Genomic DNA, 15906 nt, shown 5'->3' on the forward strand with positions numbered 1-15906 from the left:
AAGTAGTCATGTTTAGTATTTTGTTGCATATCCTTTGCATGCAATGACTGCTTGAAGTCTGTGATTCATGGACATCACCAGTTGCTGGGTGTCTTCTCTATTGATGCTCTGCCAGGGCTGTATTACAGCCATCTTTTGCTTATGCTTGTTTTGGGGGCTAGTACCCTTCAGTTTTCTCTTCAGCATATAAACGGCATGCTCAATTGGTTTAGATCGGGTGATTGACTTGGCCACTCAAGAATTGACCATTTTCTAGCTTTGAAAAACCCCTTTGTTGCTTTAGCAGTATGTTTGGGATCATTGGCTTGCCGTAGAATGAACCGCCAGCCAATGAGTTTTGAGGCATTTGTTTGAACTTGAGCAGATGGGAGCTTTCAGAATTAATTATGCTACTACCATCAGCAGCTGTATCGTCAATGAAGATAAGTGAGCCAGTACCTTCAGCAGCCATACATGCCCAGACTATAACATCCCCACCACCATGTTTCATAGATGAGGTGGTATGCTTTGGATCTTGGGCAGTTCCTTCTCTCCTCTAATCTTTGCTCTTGCCATCACTCTGATATGTTAATCTTCGTCTCATCTGTCCACAAGACCTTTTTCCAGAAATGTGGTTGCTCTTTTAAGTACTTCTTGACAAACTGTAACCTATTTTTGCAGCTAACCAGTGGTTTGCATCTTGCAGTGTAGCCTCTGTATTTCTGTTCATGAAGTCTTCTGCAGACAGTGGTCATTGACAAATCCACACCTGAAGAGTTTTTCTGAGCTGTCAGACAGGTGTTTGGGATTTTCTCTTTATTAGAGAGAATTCTTCTGTCATCAGCTGTGGAGGTCTTCCTTGGCCTGCCAATCCCTTTGTGATTAGTAAGCTCACCAGTGCTCTCTTTTTTTTTAAAAGATGTTTCAAACCGTTTATTTTGGTAAGTCAAAGGTTTGGCTGATGTCTCTAACAGTAGTATTCTTGTTTCTCAGTCTCATAATGGATTCTTTGACTTTCATTGGCACAACTTTGGCCCTCATGTTGATAAACAACAATAAAAGTTTCCAAAAGTGATGGAAAGACTGGAGGAAAGACTAGGTGCTGGGAGCTTTCTTATACCTGCATTAATGAGGCAATTAAACACACCTGAGCAATTACAAACACCCGTGAAGCCATGTGTTCCAATCATTATGGTGCCCTGAAATAAGGGGACTATGTATAAACACAGCTGTAATTTCTACATGGTGAAACCAAAATGTATAAATATGGCCTTTAATAAAATCTGACAATGTGCACTTTAACCACATGTGATTTTTTTTCTATTACAAATCTCAAATTGTGGAGTACAGAGGCAAATAAATAAATGATGGATCATTGTCCCAAACATTATGGAGGGCACTGTATGTCCCAATGAGATAATCTTGTTCTTCTGAATTCAAGAGAGTTTGGGTCCAGTCTAGTTAATCTCTTGTTAAATGACAAACTCATCACTTTATACATAATGTTCCTGAATCGGTTTCACCAGAGTTCGGCATAATTGGAACAAGATGTATAGGTGAAAGTAAGCCACTTCAGGCTTGAATGACACAAGATATTGAAACAATGCTTACAATATCACCATACCAGTGAGATATTTTCAGTACCACAGCGGCAATAACTTAAGCTTATTTCATCCTTAGAAACATGTCTCTACTCTTATATCAAATCCCCTAGTAATAAAAACCACCATTCTTTGCTATCGTAATGTCTTGCTATGACTACATGTTCCCTGAATAATATGCAAGGATACTCAACCAACACATTTCAATCTCTCACTATTAAAAATATATTTTTTCTACCAAAACAGGTGACCTCACAATTTTCAATACGGTATTCCATCTACCCCCTCCTTGTCCATTTACTTAACAGATCCATTCTCTTTTCAAGCCTCTAAAAAAGCCAACATAGCTTTGTATCAAAAGACAACCACATTGTTAGAACAAGCAAGAATGGCAAGTTCTTCCCCCCATTAAACCAATTAAGAGTTTACAACCTTCTGCCCGCATTCATGGACCTTTTGATGTTAGTCCACCAATTTAAATAATTTCAATTAAACACTAGGACTTGAACTCACTGTTACAGAACTAGCGTACAGAGATGATTGCCAGTGTTTCTTCAAATAGATTGTTACATTAAAAAATGTATCCCATTCTCTGGCCAAGTTGGCTATCAGGTCCAGGTTAGACTCTGTTAGGCTCAAAAGATAAATGGTGGCAGGCAGAAAATACAATGATGGCAATATATTTCTACTTCTCAATACCAGTTCATATTTATCCATTATCTTACAGATCAAAGTACATATCTTTTGAAAGCTGAAATGACACAAATCAGATAAACCTAGCTAACATAATTAATTAAAGAGGATTTATCTTTCAATACAGATTACATTTATTTTCTCCGTTTGCGTTTGCTAAACTGATGACAAAATAGAACTCAACAATGCACCATAAAATGACCTTTGTCTCTAAATTCTTACACTTTTTACTCAACAACACTGTTGGAGGACTGCAGCAGTTCCAGGTGGCAGCTGATCATCATCTCAGAGAACAATTAGAGATTTGTCAATAAACACTAATCAATAAACACTGCTCCTTTAGAAACACATTCTAACAAATCTTAGAAAGGATGGATACCCTTGAAGGCAAATCTTACAAACAAGCACAAATTCTAAAGTAAAAACAGTAAGAGAGGTATGAAGAACTGGAATTACAGGAATTTCTGTAGAAAGTCATGAACACATGCCCACTGTTGAAGAAATATAATTTTTTCACTCCTTCTGATGCTTCTCCCATGTTTTCAACTGGCTTGGTTTCAGTTCACTGATAGCAATACTTTAAATATATGCGGAGTGGACACTGATGCACACCAAGTTCACAAGCAATACACTCAGGACTGAAAGCTGAGTAGTGATATTGTTGGCACATGTTAATAAAAATATCCCAATTCATAATCAATGCCTCGCATGCACCAGCTAAATATTACGAGAGACAACTGCACTGAAGCACAATCAGATCAGTTGTCCCAAGTAGTGCATGATGGGTAAATGGGGGTTGGGGAGAGAGGGGTAAAGAAGAGGGATAAGAAGGAAATATTAACACCCAGCCACCAACCAAATATGTGTTGGCCAAATGCCTTGATGATATACTTATCCTGGTTGAAGTTTATTTGGAAAGTATTGTCACAACAGACACCATCAAAATAAACACTTCAATCCAGTCTATGACAGCAATATAACAGTTATCACATCTGGTTTAATTGGTTGTAATCAGTCAACCCCCTGCCAATGTATAATTTATCGGTAGCCAATGATTACTGCAATTTTCAACACCATCTGTTGCTTGTCAATTTTATTTTTGAAAAAGGCTGCTTGCTGTCATTGGTTGGCCACTGGTTCAATCTTTTTTTTCTATAACAGTAGACAGAAATAGAGGAAAGGGCAAAATATATTGAAGAGATCAGTGTTATTTTAGAAAAATGGCTAGCATGATTTCCAAAAGAATGGATAGAGAAGCTGGTGAGGCATCCAGTGTAGGCTTTAGTAAAATGATCGTTCTAGCACAGAGTTGGAAAAGGGATTGGGAGGAAGTGATTGTGGACAGAGTATCACTGGTCTCAACTTACAGAGCTGAAGTCTGCAAAACCCAAAGAAGAGTCTTTAGAAGTTTTACTTGAGGAAGAAGGCGTGAAGGGATCTTTACCGCTGAATGAGTCACCGAGCCCCTTTTTACTTTGAAACTGGTCACCATCATCAGCGCCAAAGGGGTGGAAAGGATCGTGGGGCTTGAGAGAGTCGGCCGAGCCAGGCCTGTTTACAGGGGTACATTTACCTGGAAAGTTTAGAAAGAAAAGCATTATTTCCCACCAGGAGGCAAAGCCAGGCTTTAACCCTTCACCATAGGCACTTACTTACAGTAGTATCTCTTTTTTAACCTTTTGAGATTTGTTGCATTACCAACAAGATCTGAGTGTTTTGCTGGGATCTTGTGGATAAGTAATTGAACAGCCAGTCCTGTGCTGGATTATGCGCAGTGTACTGACACTCTGGTGTTCTCTTCCTGCTTCCACACACCTTTTGCTCACTGTCTCTAAGCACCATTCATGGAGGTTTTGAAAGGATTGTTCCATATAATGCACAAATTGCTGTAGGATACCAGAAAAATGCAGAAGACATTTATATGTTACAAGTTAAAAACAGGCCATGGTGCTCCCTGGTGAAATGGTGATAAAGAGGTTAATCTATCTTTCAAAAAATTGCACCACAGAACCTTATTCAAACATATCCTAAAAAATGTTTTAACTGACAAAATGTGCGAGTTTCAAAGGTGATTGCCTGACATAAGCTTACATTTTCAGACATAAATTACAACAGCAATATCATCCAATATTAATTTGCCACACAGAATAACATAAATTGCAAAAGCTATGAGTGAATGGCAATGATGTACTTTCACCACAATGTAACAGAGACCAAGAGTCTATCACCTGACCCTTATCCACTGATGCACCACGTCCAGCTCGATATTATTGCTCATATCATTCTGTATATCCTTGCAAGACAATGCTGACATGGCTTAATGAGGGCATAGGTTATTTTAAAAATTAAATATAAAATAAATGTTTGCAAATTTAGCCAGTGAAGTCAAGTTAAGGATAGCAATCATCTGCAAGGAATAAAAGGTGGTGGAAGGGGCAATTTCCATTTCCATTTGTATTACTATTACACAGGCTATGAACTCCATCCTTTAGATTCAGGACAAACAATGTCCAAACGTTTCAATTTATGGATGAAAAATGCTGTGGATATCCAAATCAATGAATGCCTAGAATTAAAATGTGCAGCATCAAAAGAATCATACATTTCACTTAGGCAAAATAATTGACCTTTTTTACTCTCAGTGAATATGCTAGAGGTGGAGGTAATAGAGGATGGATAGACGAGAACATCGTATCAGTATTTCGCGAGGATAATCCATGGCAACATTCAGCGCGGCTCTACGGGTAAAACCTAGAAATAAAAAAACGATGATCACTTTGGTGGGGTTCTACTATGGACCACCAAATAATGGGAATTAAGAGCAAAAATGTAAGGTGATCATAGGTGTGGAAATAATAAGATTGTAATCGTATATGATTTTAACCACTCTTACACTAACTGCGACTGCCATCATGCAAATGGATTAGATGGGGATAGAATTTGTCCACGAAAGTTGTCTGAAGCAATATGTAGATAGTCCTTTGCGAGAATTACTGCACTCAACCTCATCACAGGAAATGAGGCAAATGGCTGCTGTGCCAGTGAGGGAGCACTTTTGAGCCAGTGACTATAATTCGGTAGTTTTAAGATAGTTATGGAAGAATATAGGACTGGCCCACAAGTTAAAGATGTTAATTGGAGCAAGGCAAATTTTGAAGGTATTAGAAAGTAACTTGCAAACATTGACCGGGAGAGAATGTTAAGAGGTAAAGGGTCACCTGGCAAGTGGGAGGTTTTAAATGCGAGATAGGAAGAGTTCAGGGTCAACATGTTCCTGTTAGAATGAAGGGGAAGCTGGTAGAATTAAGGAACTCTGTTGATGCGGGATACTGAGGTTCTGGTCAGGAAAAAGAGGCATATGTCAGCTATAGGCTCTAGGTTCAAGCAAATCCCTTGTGTACAAGAGCTGTAGGAGTACATTTTATAAGGAGATTAGGAGAGCAAAAAAGGGCTCATGAGATATTCTTGGTAAATAAGATAATGGAGAATCCTAAAAGATTCAAAAAGTATATTAAGAGCAAAAAGGTAATTGGGAAGAGAGCAAGTCCACGGAGGTAGTAATTTTTGTGTGGAATCTCAGAGATCCGTAATGAATACTCATCTGGATTTGCCAAGAAGGACATGGATTCAGATGAGTTTGGGGAAGAGAACATTGATATCCCGAAGCATATCGACATTAGAAAGAAAGAGGTATTGGTGATCTTGAAGATGATTATATCCCCGGGGCCTCACTAGGATGTTACCAGAAGCAAGCAAGAACTTGCTGGGACCCTGGCAGAGATTCTGTATCTACGATAGCAATGCACGAAGATCCAGAAGACTGCAGGAGGTAAAAATTGTGCTTTTATTTAAGAAGGGAAGCTGGTTGATAAGTTTTACATCAGTGGAAGAGACTCTGAGGGGCAGGATTTATTTAGAAAGACAAGGACTGATTAAAGATAGTCAGTATAGATTTGTCCATGGGAGTTCATGTCCCACAAATTCAGGTGACAGAGGGTTGACAAGGGCACGGAGCAAAACTCAATTTCCATGATGTTTAACAAGGATTTGGCAAGGTCCCATATGATAGGCTTGTGCAGAAGGTTAGAATACATAAGATTCAGGGTGATTTAGCAAATATGGTACAAAATGGATTACTGGTAAGTTACGATTCCATGAAAGACCACAGCCTTCTTTTTAAAACAGAAATGACAACATAGAATAACAGCATTCAATAATCAACATAACACATGAATCTCCGTGGACCTAAGATCTCATCTGAAGAGAGCCGATAAATCAGCAAATCCTGGGGTCCTCCATAAAAAGGGAATGCCGTTCAGAGCAGAATGGTTAGAGGAAGTTGGTCATGACGGAATATGCCTGAGCCAGTTAAAGATGAATTTTGCTGAACCACATCCTCCATGATAGAGGTTGTTTTGTGGGACTGGTGTAAGTAAATGCCTTTAAATAATCCTACACCCTTCTGGAATTTTTAGAAATGATTGGAAGCAAATAAATAAGAGGACTGAACCATCTCCCTCAAATGACTCAGGAAGTTTATCTTCCATGCTTCAAAATAAGGAGCAGGCAGGTCCAAGATCCTGAGCAGGAGAAGTTTATGGCAGGGGAAGGAGAAAGGCAGGTTACCCACACCTGACAGTTAAACAAAGGCATACAATATAAAGAAATACCAGTATCAAGACCTGGAGAGCCTGACTGAAGTCAAGATTATGCTCTGCCATGAAGTTTCAAATTGAACAGCCTGCTGATACTCATTGTCAAGGTCCTCACATGATTAACTGTAGCGTATATACTCTGCATCTACGGAAGACGTTTAAAGCTTCTATCAAACCGTTGCAAATAAATTAAAGATCCATTCATTTCAATAGCATCTTTGATGTTGCTTTCTCAGGAGTGACTCATTTTGAGGCGAACACTCAGATAAACGTAACATGAAGAAGCAAACCAAAACCCAGAAAGCAAGTTAACGTTTTTTGGAACCTTCAGTTTTATCACTGGTGACTAGGCTGAGGAAACAGACCTCAGCTACACTTGCAATAAACTCCTGCCTGACTATATGAGTTTGGAACGAAAAAAAGTGGAAGTCAATAAACTTTTTTTATAATCACTGAACAGAAGATATTTAGGGAGGGAAAATATAGTTGATAGTACTCTTAAGTGTTGTTTTTAAAATCAATGACCTTCATCTGCAATGGAGACAAATGTGTGTGTGTGTTCCTCTGGACTTCCATCAGTGGTGAACTGGAAACACTGATGCAGGATCAAAATAATCATGGCCAGTTATTGCAACACTTTGAGTGGTATAATGAACACAAAATTTAATATTTTGTTTTGTTAGTGCTTGAAGGAAACTCCTGAAAGTCCAATTGAAGGTTTCTTTTTAATCAGAAACCGGACTGAATTTCAGCAGACCGCACAAGCTGGAAGTAGATCTCAGCATTGAACAAATTATTTAATACATGGTATATTTGTAGATCACAATAGAATCAGTAAATGAAAGCAACAGGTTGGGGGTTGTGTGGGATTATAGTACCTACTGTAACGTGTTATAACGCTGCAGTGGTTTCTGAATCTCATTGTGAAAGTGGTTAAACTGCTCCTTTTGAACTATGCATAAACACATCTAGAAATGCAAACTGAAGAATTAAAAAATATATATTTTAGCATTACCAAATTCTTAAAACACCATCCACTGAAAACAGAAATATTAATTATTCAGAATGAAAGAGAGCATTTCTGTTAACATTTTGATTTTGTTCAGTTACTGTATCGAGTTTCACAGGTTAAGATATGACATCTGACCACAAGACATATACGGGAGTGTTTACTGGTTTAACGTGCTGTGGAAAATCATGATAAATATGCACTTTACAACTATGCAGAATCTCTCGATTCCAGAGTATGACTGACAACTGGTTAAAAGCTGTTTAAAGCAACAATTAATAAATCATTTAGGGAGAGTTATCAAAGGTTCTAAGATTATATATATATATATATATATATAGTTCCTTTGCAATTGTTTAACTCTGTAAAAACTCAGTTTACGTCTGAAAATAGTTAATACTTTGGTGATTAAACATTGCATGGTTTTCCCAATAGCTTAGCATTTTAAATTGGTTTAGTAATTTTGAGTTAGAAAAAATATCTCCAGATTGGATTCTCACTTTCGATGTCTCTGGTAGTAGTGCAGATATTAGGACATTTGGTACAAGGGAAGCATGCTGGAGAAAAGGTCACCTCAAATATTTGCTGCAAAAGCTATATATGAAAATGCATCCAGATACACTAATTAGAAATTCAGTAGATTTGAAGAAGACATACAGTGTGGGGAAAGAACTCCAATCATAGGTTAAAACAATAAATCCTATAAAATTATTTTTTTAGTACAGATCTATAATTAGCAACATGGAAATGCTGACAGACTAGCAGGGTGCATAGAGCAGTGGTGAAAGGTTGTTGTGTGCTGCGAAGTTCTTCGTGCTTCAATACTGAAACACTGTTTTTCTTAATTTATTCTGGGTGAATAGGGTACAATTTCCAAATCTACACAACACAAAACTTGGGGAAACAACAATTGTGAAGATGATAATTTAGGGCCCGTCCCACTTGGGAGATCTCCATCGCGACCTCTGGCGACCTTAAGCGACTAAAAAAAAATCAAGGTCGTGGTGACCTACGACCTCCTACGACATCCCACGACTATGTGTACGACTATGTTGAAGACCTCCCTCGACTATGAAGAAGACCTCCTTCGAATATATTGAAGACTGGCTTCGACCAAGTATGTTTTACTCGAGGATGGTCTCTGGCAAATTGGTTCGTGATTGAGCACGGCCCCCTTCTACCTCAGAGGACCACTAACAATGACCAGTGACGATTGTTTACAGCTCAAATGATCACCTGATAAAATGATGTCATGTCTGGATTTTTTTCTCACTAAAAAATGCCTCCCAGGTTTTTTTTTTAATCAATCTGAACCATGCAAGCAAGGAAGGAACTAGTTTGGAGGATGTTAGTAAAAATACAACTACTGCTGTTTGCAGTAGCCCTTTTGCTTCAGCAGCCTTTTAAGAAAGGCAGAAGGGGGAGAGCAAGGGTGAAGAGGAAGCACAAGAAGTCTCAATGGGTGAATGAAGATGATGTGATGGACTGTCCCAGTACACCAGATGACTGGAAGATAGTGGCGCTGGGCTTTGACAAAAGATGGAACTTTAAGCACACATGTGGGGCAGTGGATGGCAAGCATGCCATTCTTGTCCCTGTCCCTGTACCCTCATTTTCCTTTTCGTACAGGAAGGAATTCTGCTAGAACCATTCGTCAAGGTCCCCCTCCTGGTGCCTGGAGAAGGTGTAGGGCATAACCTTCCTCCAGCCCTCCCTCACCACCAATGGGGCATCTGCCTCTGATGCTGTGTCAGACACAGGAGAAAGGGCTGCTTTGCTGCCTTCAAATGAAGCAGTGAAGGATGGGGTGGTGGTGGGGACATATACTACCACCCTGGTCTCCTCCTCCAGGGGTCTCTCATGCAGGGCTACCTCCTCCTGCACTCTCACCTCCTGTGGCATCACCTCCTGCCACTCCTCCTCCTGGGTGGGCAACACCTGCATGGCAGGTTTTTTTTAGGGTTGTGGCCTCCCCCTGCGCTGCTGCCTTTTTGGTGCCATCTCTAAAACACAAGTCTCCTCTCCAAAAAACTCTCCAGCTATGAATGAACATGCCTTGGAGTGAAAGAGGTGGCGTTCTGCTGTTTAAATTTCCTTTTTTTTCCACTGACCTTTTTTCACCCCGGAGCTATTACCTTCGACTACCTACGACTAGCATCACAACCTACTGCGACCGGCTTCGACTGGACCTATGACTAAAAAAATATCGATTTTTCCCACGGTGACCTATTTTTAGTCGCGGTCAATTTTTTTCATTTTGAAAAAAAAAATTGCGACCTAGCTGAAGCCTCGACTACGCGGAGACCACTCGCGACCATGAAGGAGAGTGACGAAGACCTCCTACGACCTTGCGGCGACCTTGCCGCAACTATGGGTCGCGGGCAAACTCGCCAGAGGTCGCGGTGGAGGTAGCCCAAGTGGGACAGGGGATTTACAGACTTCAAGGAGATATAGACAGATTGGTGGAATGGATGACAGGGTAGGGAAATGTGAAGAGCTACATTTTAGTGGCCGGGTACTTTTCGGCGCCGCTGTTTCGGCACCGCTGCTTTTGATTGTCCCCCCGTTTAATATAAATGTAGGTTTCTGTTGTCCCCTATAAATTGTGTCATGAATTTTCCTATGCCCAAAATAAAAATAACCAGCCGGTAACTAATCTTAATTCATCTAAACTTTCATCTTACTTCATCTAACTTACTTCACCTGAAGCTAAACCAGTAGAATGCATTTCGGAGACTTTGTAACAATTTACTGTCTACTTTGTTAATGATTGCACTTTAAAAATTATTTGTTTTTACCCTCAATTTTGGGGTTTGGGTGTGTTTAATGAGACGTTCTCATGAATTAGCAAAAGATCGGTGCCTCCAAACGGAGGCGCCAAAACAGCGGTGCCGAAACGGCGGCGCCGAATGGTACCATTCCGCTAGAAAATACAATTCCAAAAAGATCTGGATGTGCATGTGCATAATATGTTGAAAGTGGCTCAGTAGGTTGAAAAAAGTGGTTGAAAAGCATATAAGATTCAAACTTTATAAATCAAGGGAAAGAATTGATTGATTGATTGATTGATTGATAGACTTTATTGCAAGCACAAGGAAGATGATAGATATTTACAGAACACCCATTCAGCCACAATTGGAGTATTATACTCTGTTATGGGTGCCATATTTCAAGAAAGAAGTGAAGGTCCTGGAGAGGATGGAAAAAAGATTTTCAAAAAGATTTATCGAAAAGAATCCAGGCATGCCGTACTTTAATAATATGGGTTGACTAGAGAAGTCGAGGTTGTTTTCCTAGAACAGGGGAATTGTGAGGAAATCGGGTAGTGGTGTGAAAAATCATGAAGAATATTGATAAAGTAGAGTTTCCACTGGTGGAAACAGGCCAAATGTAGAGAACATAGAATTAACATAGTTAGCAAAAGATCCTTAAGTGACATAAAAACAATATTTTAACAAATGGTTATGCTCCAGAATCCAATGCCGGGGGAAGTGGTGGAGGCATATTTAATTGTGGCATTCTCAAAGGAAACTGGCTAAGTATCAAAAAGGAAGAATTTGCAAGACTAGTCAGGTTAGGGCAGGTAATGGCATTATCTAGATTGCTCCAACCAAACCTGTATGGACTCGGCCTTGTTCCATGCTGTTAGCAGTCCATGGTTCTGTGCAGTTGCATGACACTTTAAAAAAAAATTTCAATTACCTATACACTAGGAACTTTAACAGCAACCATCTTGGAATTTCAGGATTGAGATTATAATCAAATCAACTGTGATCTCCTCAAATGACAGAGAAGCTCGAAGGGTGGACTGGCCTCTTCCTGCTTCTAATTTGTTTGTTTGTAAGTAACCCAAGAGGCCAAAATTCTCACTATGTGTATGCATCATTTCTCCGTAACAAACACAGAAATACCTATTTAATTAAGATTTAAGGTTGCTTTTTTTGGCCATTTGCACAACTCCTTCCAGAATGTATTAATTTCTTGCTTGGTCCATGAATCTTCAGAGGGTAATTATGATAGTTCCTCATGCCCAGCTAGTCACAATTCACATGCAACCGTGCAGCCGATATTAAGATCCAGCAGAAATCCATTCAATGAGATAATCTCAAATTCTTCTAAACGCGAGAATATAGTCCAAGTTTGCTTAATCTCTCTTCATACCACGAACTCACCAGCCCAGAATCTGTCAAATCCTCATTGATCGCCCTCTATCACAATTATGTTCTTGCATTGGTATGGACTGCTGATAGAATACAACATTCCTGATGTGGTGTCACCAAGACCCTATGAAATTGTAACGAGACATCCTCAAATCCTCCTGCAGTGAAAGCCAACATAGCATCTGACTTCCTAACTGCTTGCTGTATCCACATGTTTATTTACTCCTGCAATAAATCAAGGAACATTACTACGTCAAGAAGCATGTGAATTAGATGGATAGCCTCAAGCTGGAGGAGTGCTTATGCACGAGTTGCCTCGTTCTTCTTGGTGGTTAAGCTAGTGGGTTTGGAAAGATGCTGTTGCAGTAACCTATGGTGAGCAGCCATAGTGCATTTTGTAGATGAGAAATATGCTAGCCCTACCTCATTAAGAAAATGAGAAGCTTGCTCCATCATTCAATAAGTCGAGGCTAATTCATTCATTGGTTTCAACGTAACATTCCCGCCTAATCTATCTGACCCTGAATTTTCTTAGTCCAAAAATCAATCTCAACGTTAAATAGGAATCTGCAACTGTCACACTAATAAACATTTTCAAAAATAACATCCTTTGTGAAGAATTTCATCATTATCTCCAGATCATATGATCAACACCTTTTCCTGAAACGATACCCATCAGTGAGAACATCCTAAAGTATCTACCCTGTCAAGCTCCTCTCGTCTGTCCCGCTGAGTTACTCCAGTATTTTGTGTCTATCCTCTCAGAATCTTATGTGTTTCAATGACATCACCCCTTAGTCTTCTAAAAAGACCCATTATGGTTTGTCTCTCCTCAAAAGAACAACCACTCATTTTAGGAATCCATGCAGTGAACCTTTGCTTCACTGCCTCCAGGTAAATCTTTCCTTAGATATGGAGATTAATTCTGATCTTGGCAAAGTCTATACTCTATTTGCAAGACATAGATATCCTTATACTCTTCATTTCCCTTTCAAATTACTTGTTCTACCTACATGCTACCTTTCTGTTTCTTATGCACTGAGATTTCTCTAAATAAGGAAGTTGAATAATATCTATCATTTACATATTAGTTTTTTTTATTCTTCCTTCCAAAGTGGATAGCTTCATATTTCCCTTAATTATTATTCATTTTCCATCTTTTATTTACTCACTTACTCCATCTACATTTCTTTGCAGAATTGTTGTGCCTCTATCCTCTTATTATCCCCTTTTTCTTGCAAGCCTGGATACAAAACAGTTGGTCCCTCTATCACAGTCATTAAGATAGATTGCAAATAGTCAAGGCCAAAGCACTGATGCATGAGGTAACTCACTTGTTGCAGCCTTCAAATTAGGAAATGTCATCCATCCACTACAATTTCTGTCTGTTAAGTAGCTTCTGTACATGCTAATGCACAATCAACTCCACAGCCCCTGATCAGGTTCAGTAACCTGTTAAGATGTAGCTCATTGAATGTATTGCAAATCCAAATATATTACATCCACTAACTTTGTTTCATCTATTCTGTTAGTAATGTCTAGTTTAGTTTATTGTCACGTGTACCAAAGTACAGTGATAAGCTTTTGTTGCATGCTAACCAGTCAGTGGAAGGATTAGACATGATTACAATCGAGCCATCCACACTGTACAGATACATGATAAAGGGAATAAAGTTTAATGCAAGATAAAGTCCAGTAAAATCTGATTAAAGATAGTCCGAGGTAAATAGTGGATCCAATGAGGTAGATAGTAGCTCAGGACTGCGCTCAGGACCCATAGCTGGGAAGAAACTGTCCCTGATTCTGGAGGGAAGTGCAATCACGCTTCTGCACCTCTTGCCTGATGGGAGAGGGGAGAAGAGGGTGTGACCGGGGTGTGACTCGTTGAGGCAGTGTGAAGTATAAATTGAGCCAATTCATGGGAGTTCAGTTGTGTGATGGTCTGGTCTGCGTGCACAATTCTCTGCAATTTCTTGTGGTCTTGGGTGAGAACTGTTCACAAACCATGCTGTGATCCATCCCGATAAAATGCTTCCTGCACATCTGTAAAAGTTGGTGAGAGTCGTTGGGAACAGGCCAAACTTCCTAAGCCTTCTAAGAAAGTAGAGTCATTGGTGTGCTTTCCTGGCCATTGCTTCGATATGGGTAGTCCAGGCCAAGTTGCTGGTGTTATTTACTCCTAGAAACTTGAAGCTTTCAACCATCTCTACTTTGGCGCCGTCAATGTATATGGTATGTGTACTATTTTGCTGCCTGAAGTCAATTAATAAGTCTTACTGACATTGAGAGGTAGGTTGTTGTTGTGACAGCAGGTCAAGAGGTTCTCAATCTCTTTCCTGTACTCTGCCTCAACATTTTTTGATATCAGGCCCACAACGGTGGTATCGTCTGTGAATTTGTACATTGAATTGGATTTGTACTTGACTTCTCCATTTATGATGAGCTTTCTCAGGGATTACCAGTGTCCAGTAGACCATGAGCTTTTGTGATGACCAAGGTCAGAACTGATATGAAAGCAGCCTCTTGAGATAAGACAAGAATTTTGCTTTCCAAGGTCTCATAATTCTCCTTTATTGTCAGGGGGCAGTATTGAGTTGCACGATCAGGTTGTAGATAAACATTTATTTGCTTCATTACGTGTAATGCTCATTCTCCTATAGGCTTCAGTGAATGAACCCACAAATTGGAGCTGAGCTTCGGAACCTATACATTCACAAGCATCATTTGTGAACTGCAGCATAGTGATTAGGCAACCTTATTCTGGAATGCAGGTGATGCTGGTAGAATTTTCCTATGTATCCTGTAGATAGGTTCCACTTAAGCAAGCAACTTGTCGGAGATGAGGTTCAACAGTGCAGAGAGAAACATTGGAAAAAAAATGGCAGGACTAGGCACTGATTATCTGTTAAAATTATGCCTAGCAAATGCAAAATGTTGATTTTCAGTAGCCGCCAAATGTGAGAATTCCATAGTCCCACAGATCTTGCCCAGGTTATGACAGGGATGTGTTCCTGAGAACTGTTTACAAGTGAGAAATGTGACCATCCTGCAATATATTTAAATTTTAAAAGAAACTAGACCAAGTGGGGCCCGTTGGGTCCCTGTCACACGGGAGGCCTGGTCCCCCAACGCAACCCGTTCCCCCAACGCAATATTCAACCACTCACCCATAGCCCCCACGGGAGGCCTGGTCCCCCACGCAATCCGTTCCCCAAGGCAATATTCCACCACTCACCCGTTCCCCCAACAAAACCTCATTCACAATTATCCACACCTGTGGACATATCGCCAAACGTTTACTGAACAACAAAAACTTAGAGAGACCATTCTTGGCAGCTCACCAGCTACTAATGCAATATATATGTGCTAACAATCTGGTATAAATGTACAATATTTTGTCACAGCACAACTGAATTTAATGGGGTGGTTCATGAACTTTGATTATGACTAATGCATTTTCAGATCAACATTTTATAGCTCTATTAAAAAAAACTAATTCTGTCCCTTGTAAATGGAACAGGAATCAGCCACAACCAGTCAGTCACCCACAAACACCAACCAGATCTTGGCTGACACAACTCGTATGTCGTATACAACCTATGCTTGTGAAAAAACGGCACCTACGACTATTTTAATTGTGGTGGATTTCAACTCACTTTTGTGAAAAGATAGAGGGTGCTGATACTAGAATGAAGAAAAGGAGAAAGAAAACACGAAAGATAGGTTGCAAACATTTGAGTACATGGGTGTTTTATCACCCTTTGGTCTGATGACACAGATAAGCTGTGAAGCATGGTGTCAGCCACCCT

General features: G+C 39.8%; 1 protein-coding gene across 7 annotated transcripts in view; it reads right to left on the reverse strand.

Moving 5' to 3' along the window:
• Positions 1-15906, reverse strand: part of eps15l1 (epidermal growth factor receptor pathway substrate 15 like 1) — a 249606-nt gene that overhangs the window by 27677 nt on the left and 206023 nt on the right. For 3 of the 7 annotated variants that reach the window (XM_033046723.1, XM_033046718.1, XM_033046717.1), the window contains one exon: positions 3641-3846. The exons of 3 other annotated variants lie outside the window; for them this stretch is intronic. In XM_033046723.1, the coding sequence (XP_032902614.1) occupies positions 3641-3846 (206 nt within the window). The remainder of the gene's footprint in view (positions 1-3640; positions 3847-15906) is intronic. One more of the 7 variants, XM_033046719.1, reaches the window with a different exon arrangement.

This window comes from Amblyraja radiata, chromosome 29 (genome assembly GCF_010909765.2).
Source record: "Amblyraja radiata isolate CabotCenter1 chromosome 29, sAmbRad1.1.pri, whole genome shotgun sequence".
In the NCBI taxonomy this organism is placed as follows: domain Eukaryota; kingdom Metazoa; phylum Chordata; class Chondrichthyes; order Rajiformes; family Rajidae; genus Amblyraja; species Amblyraja radiata.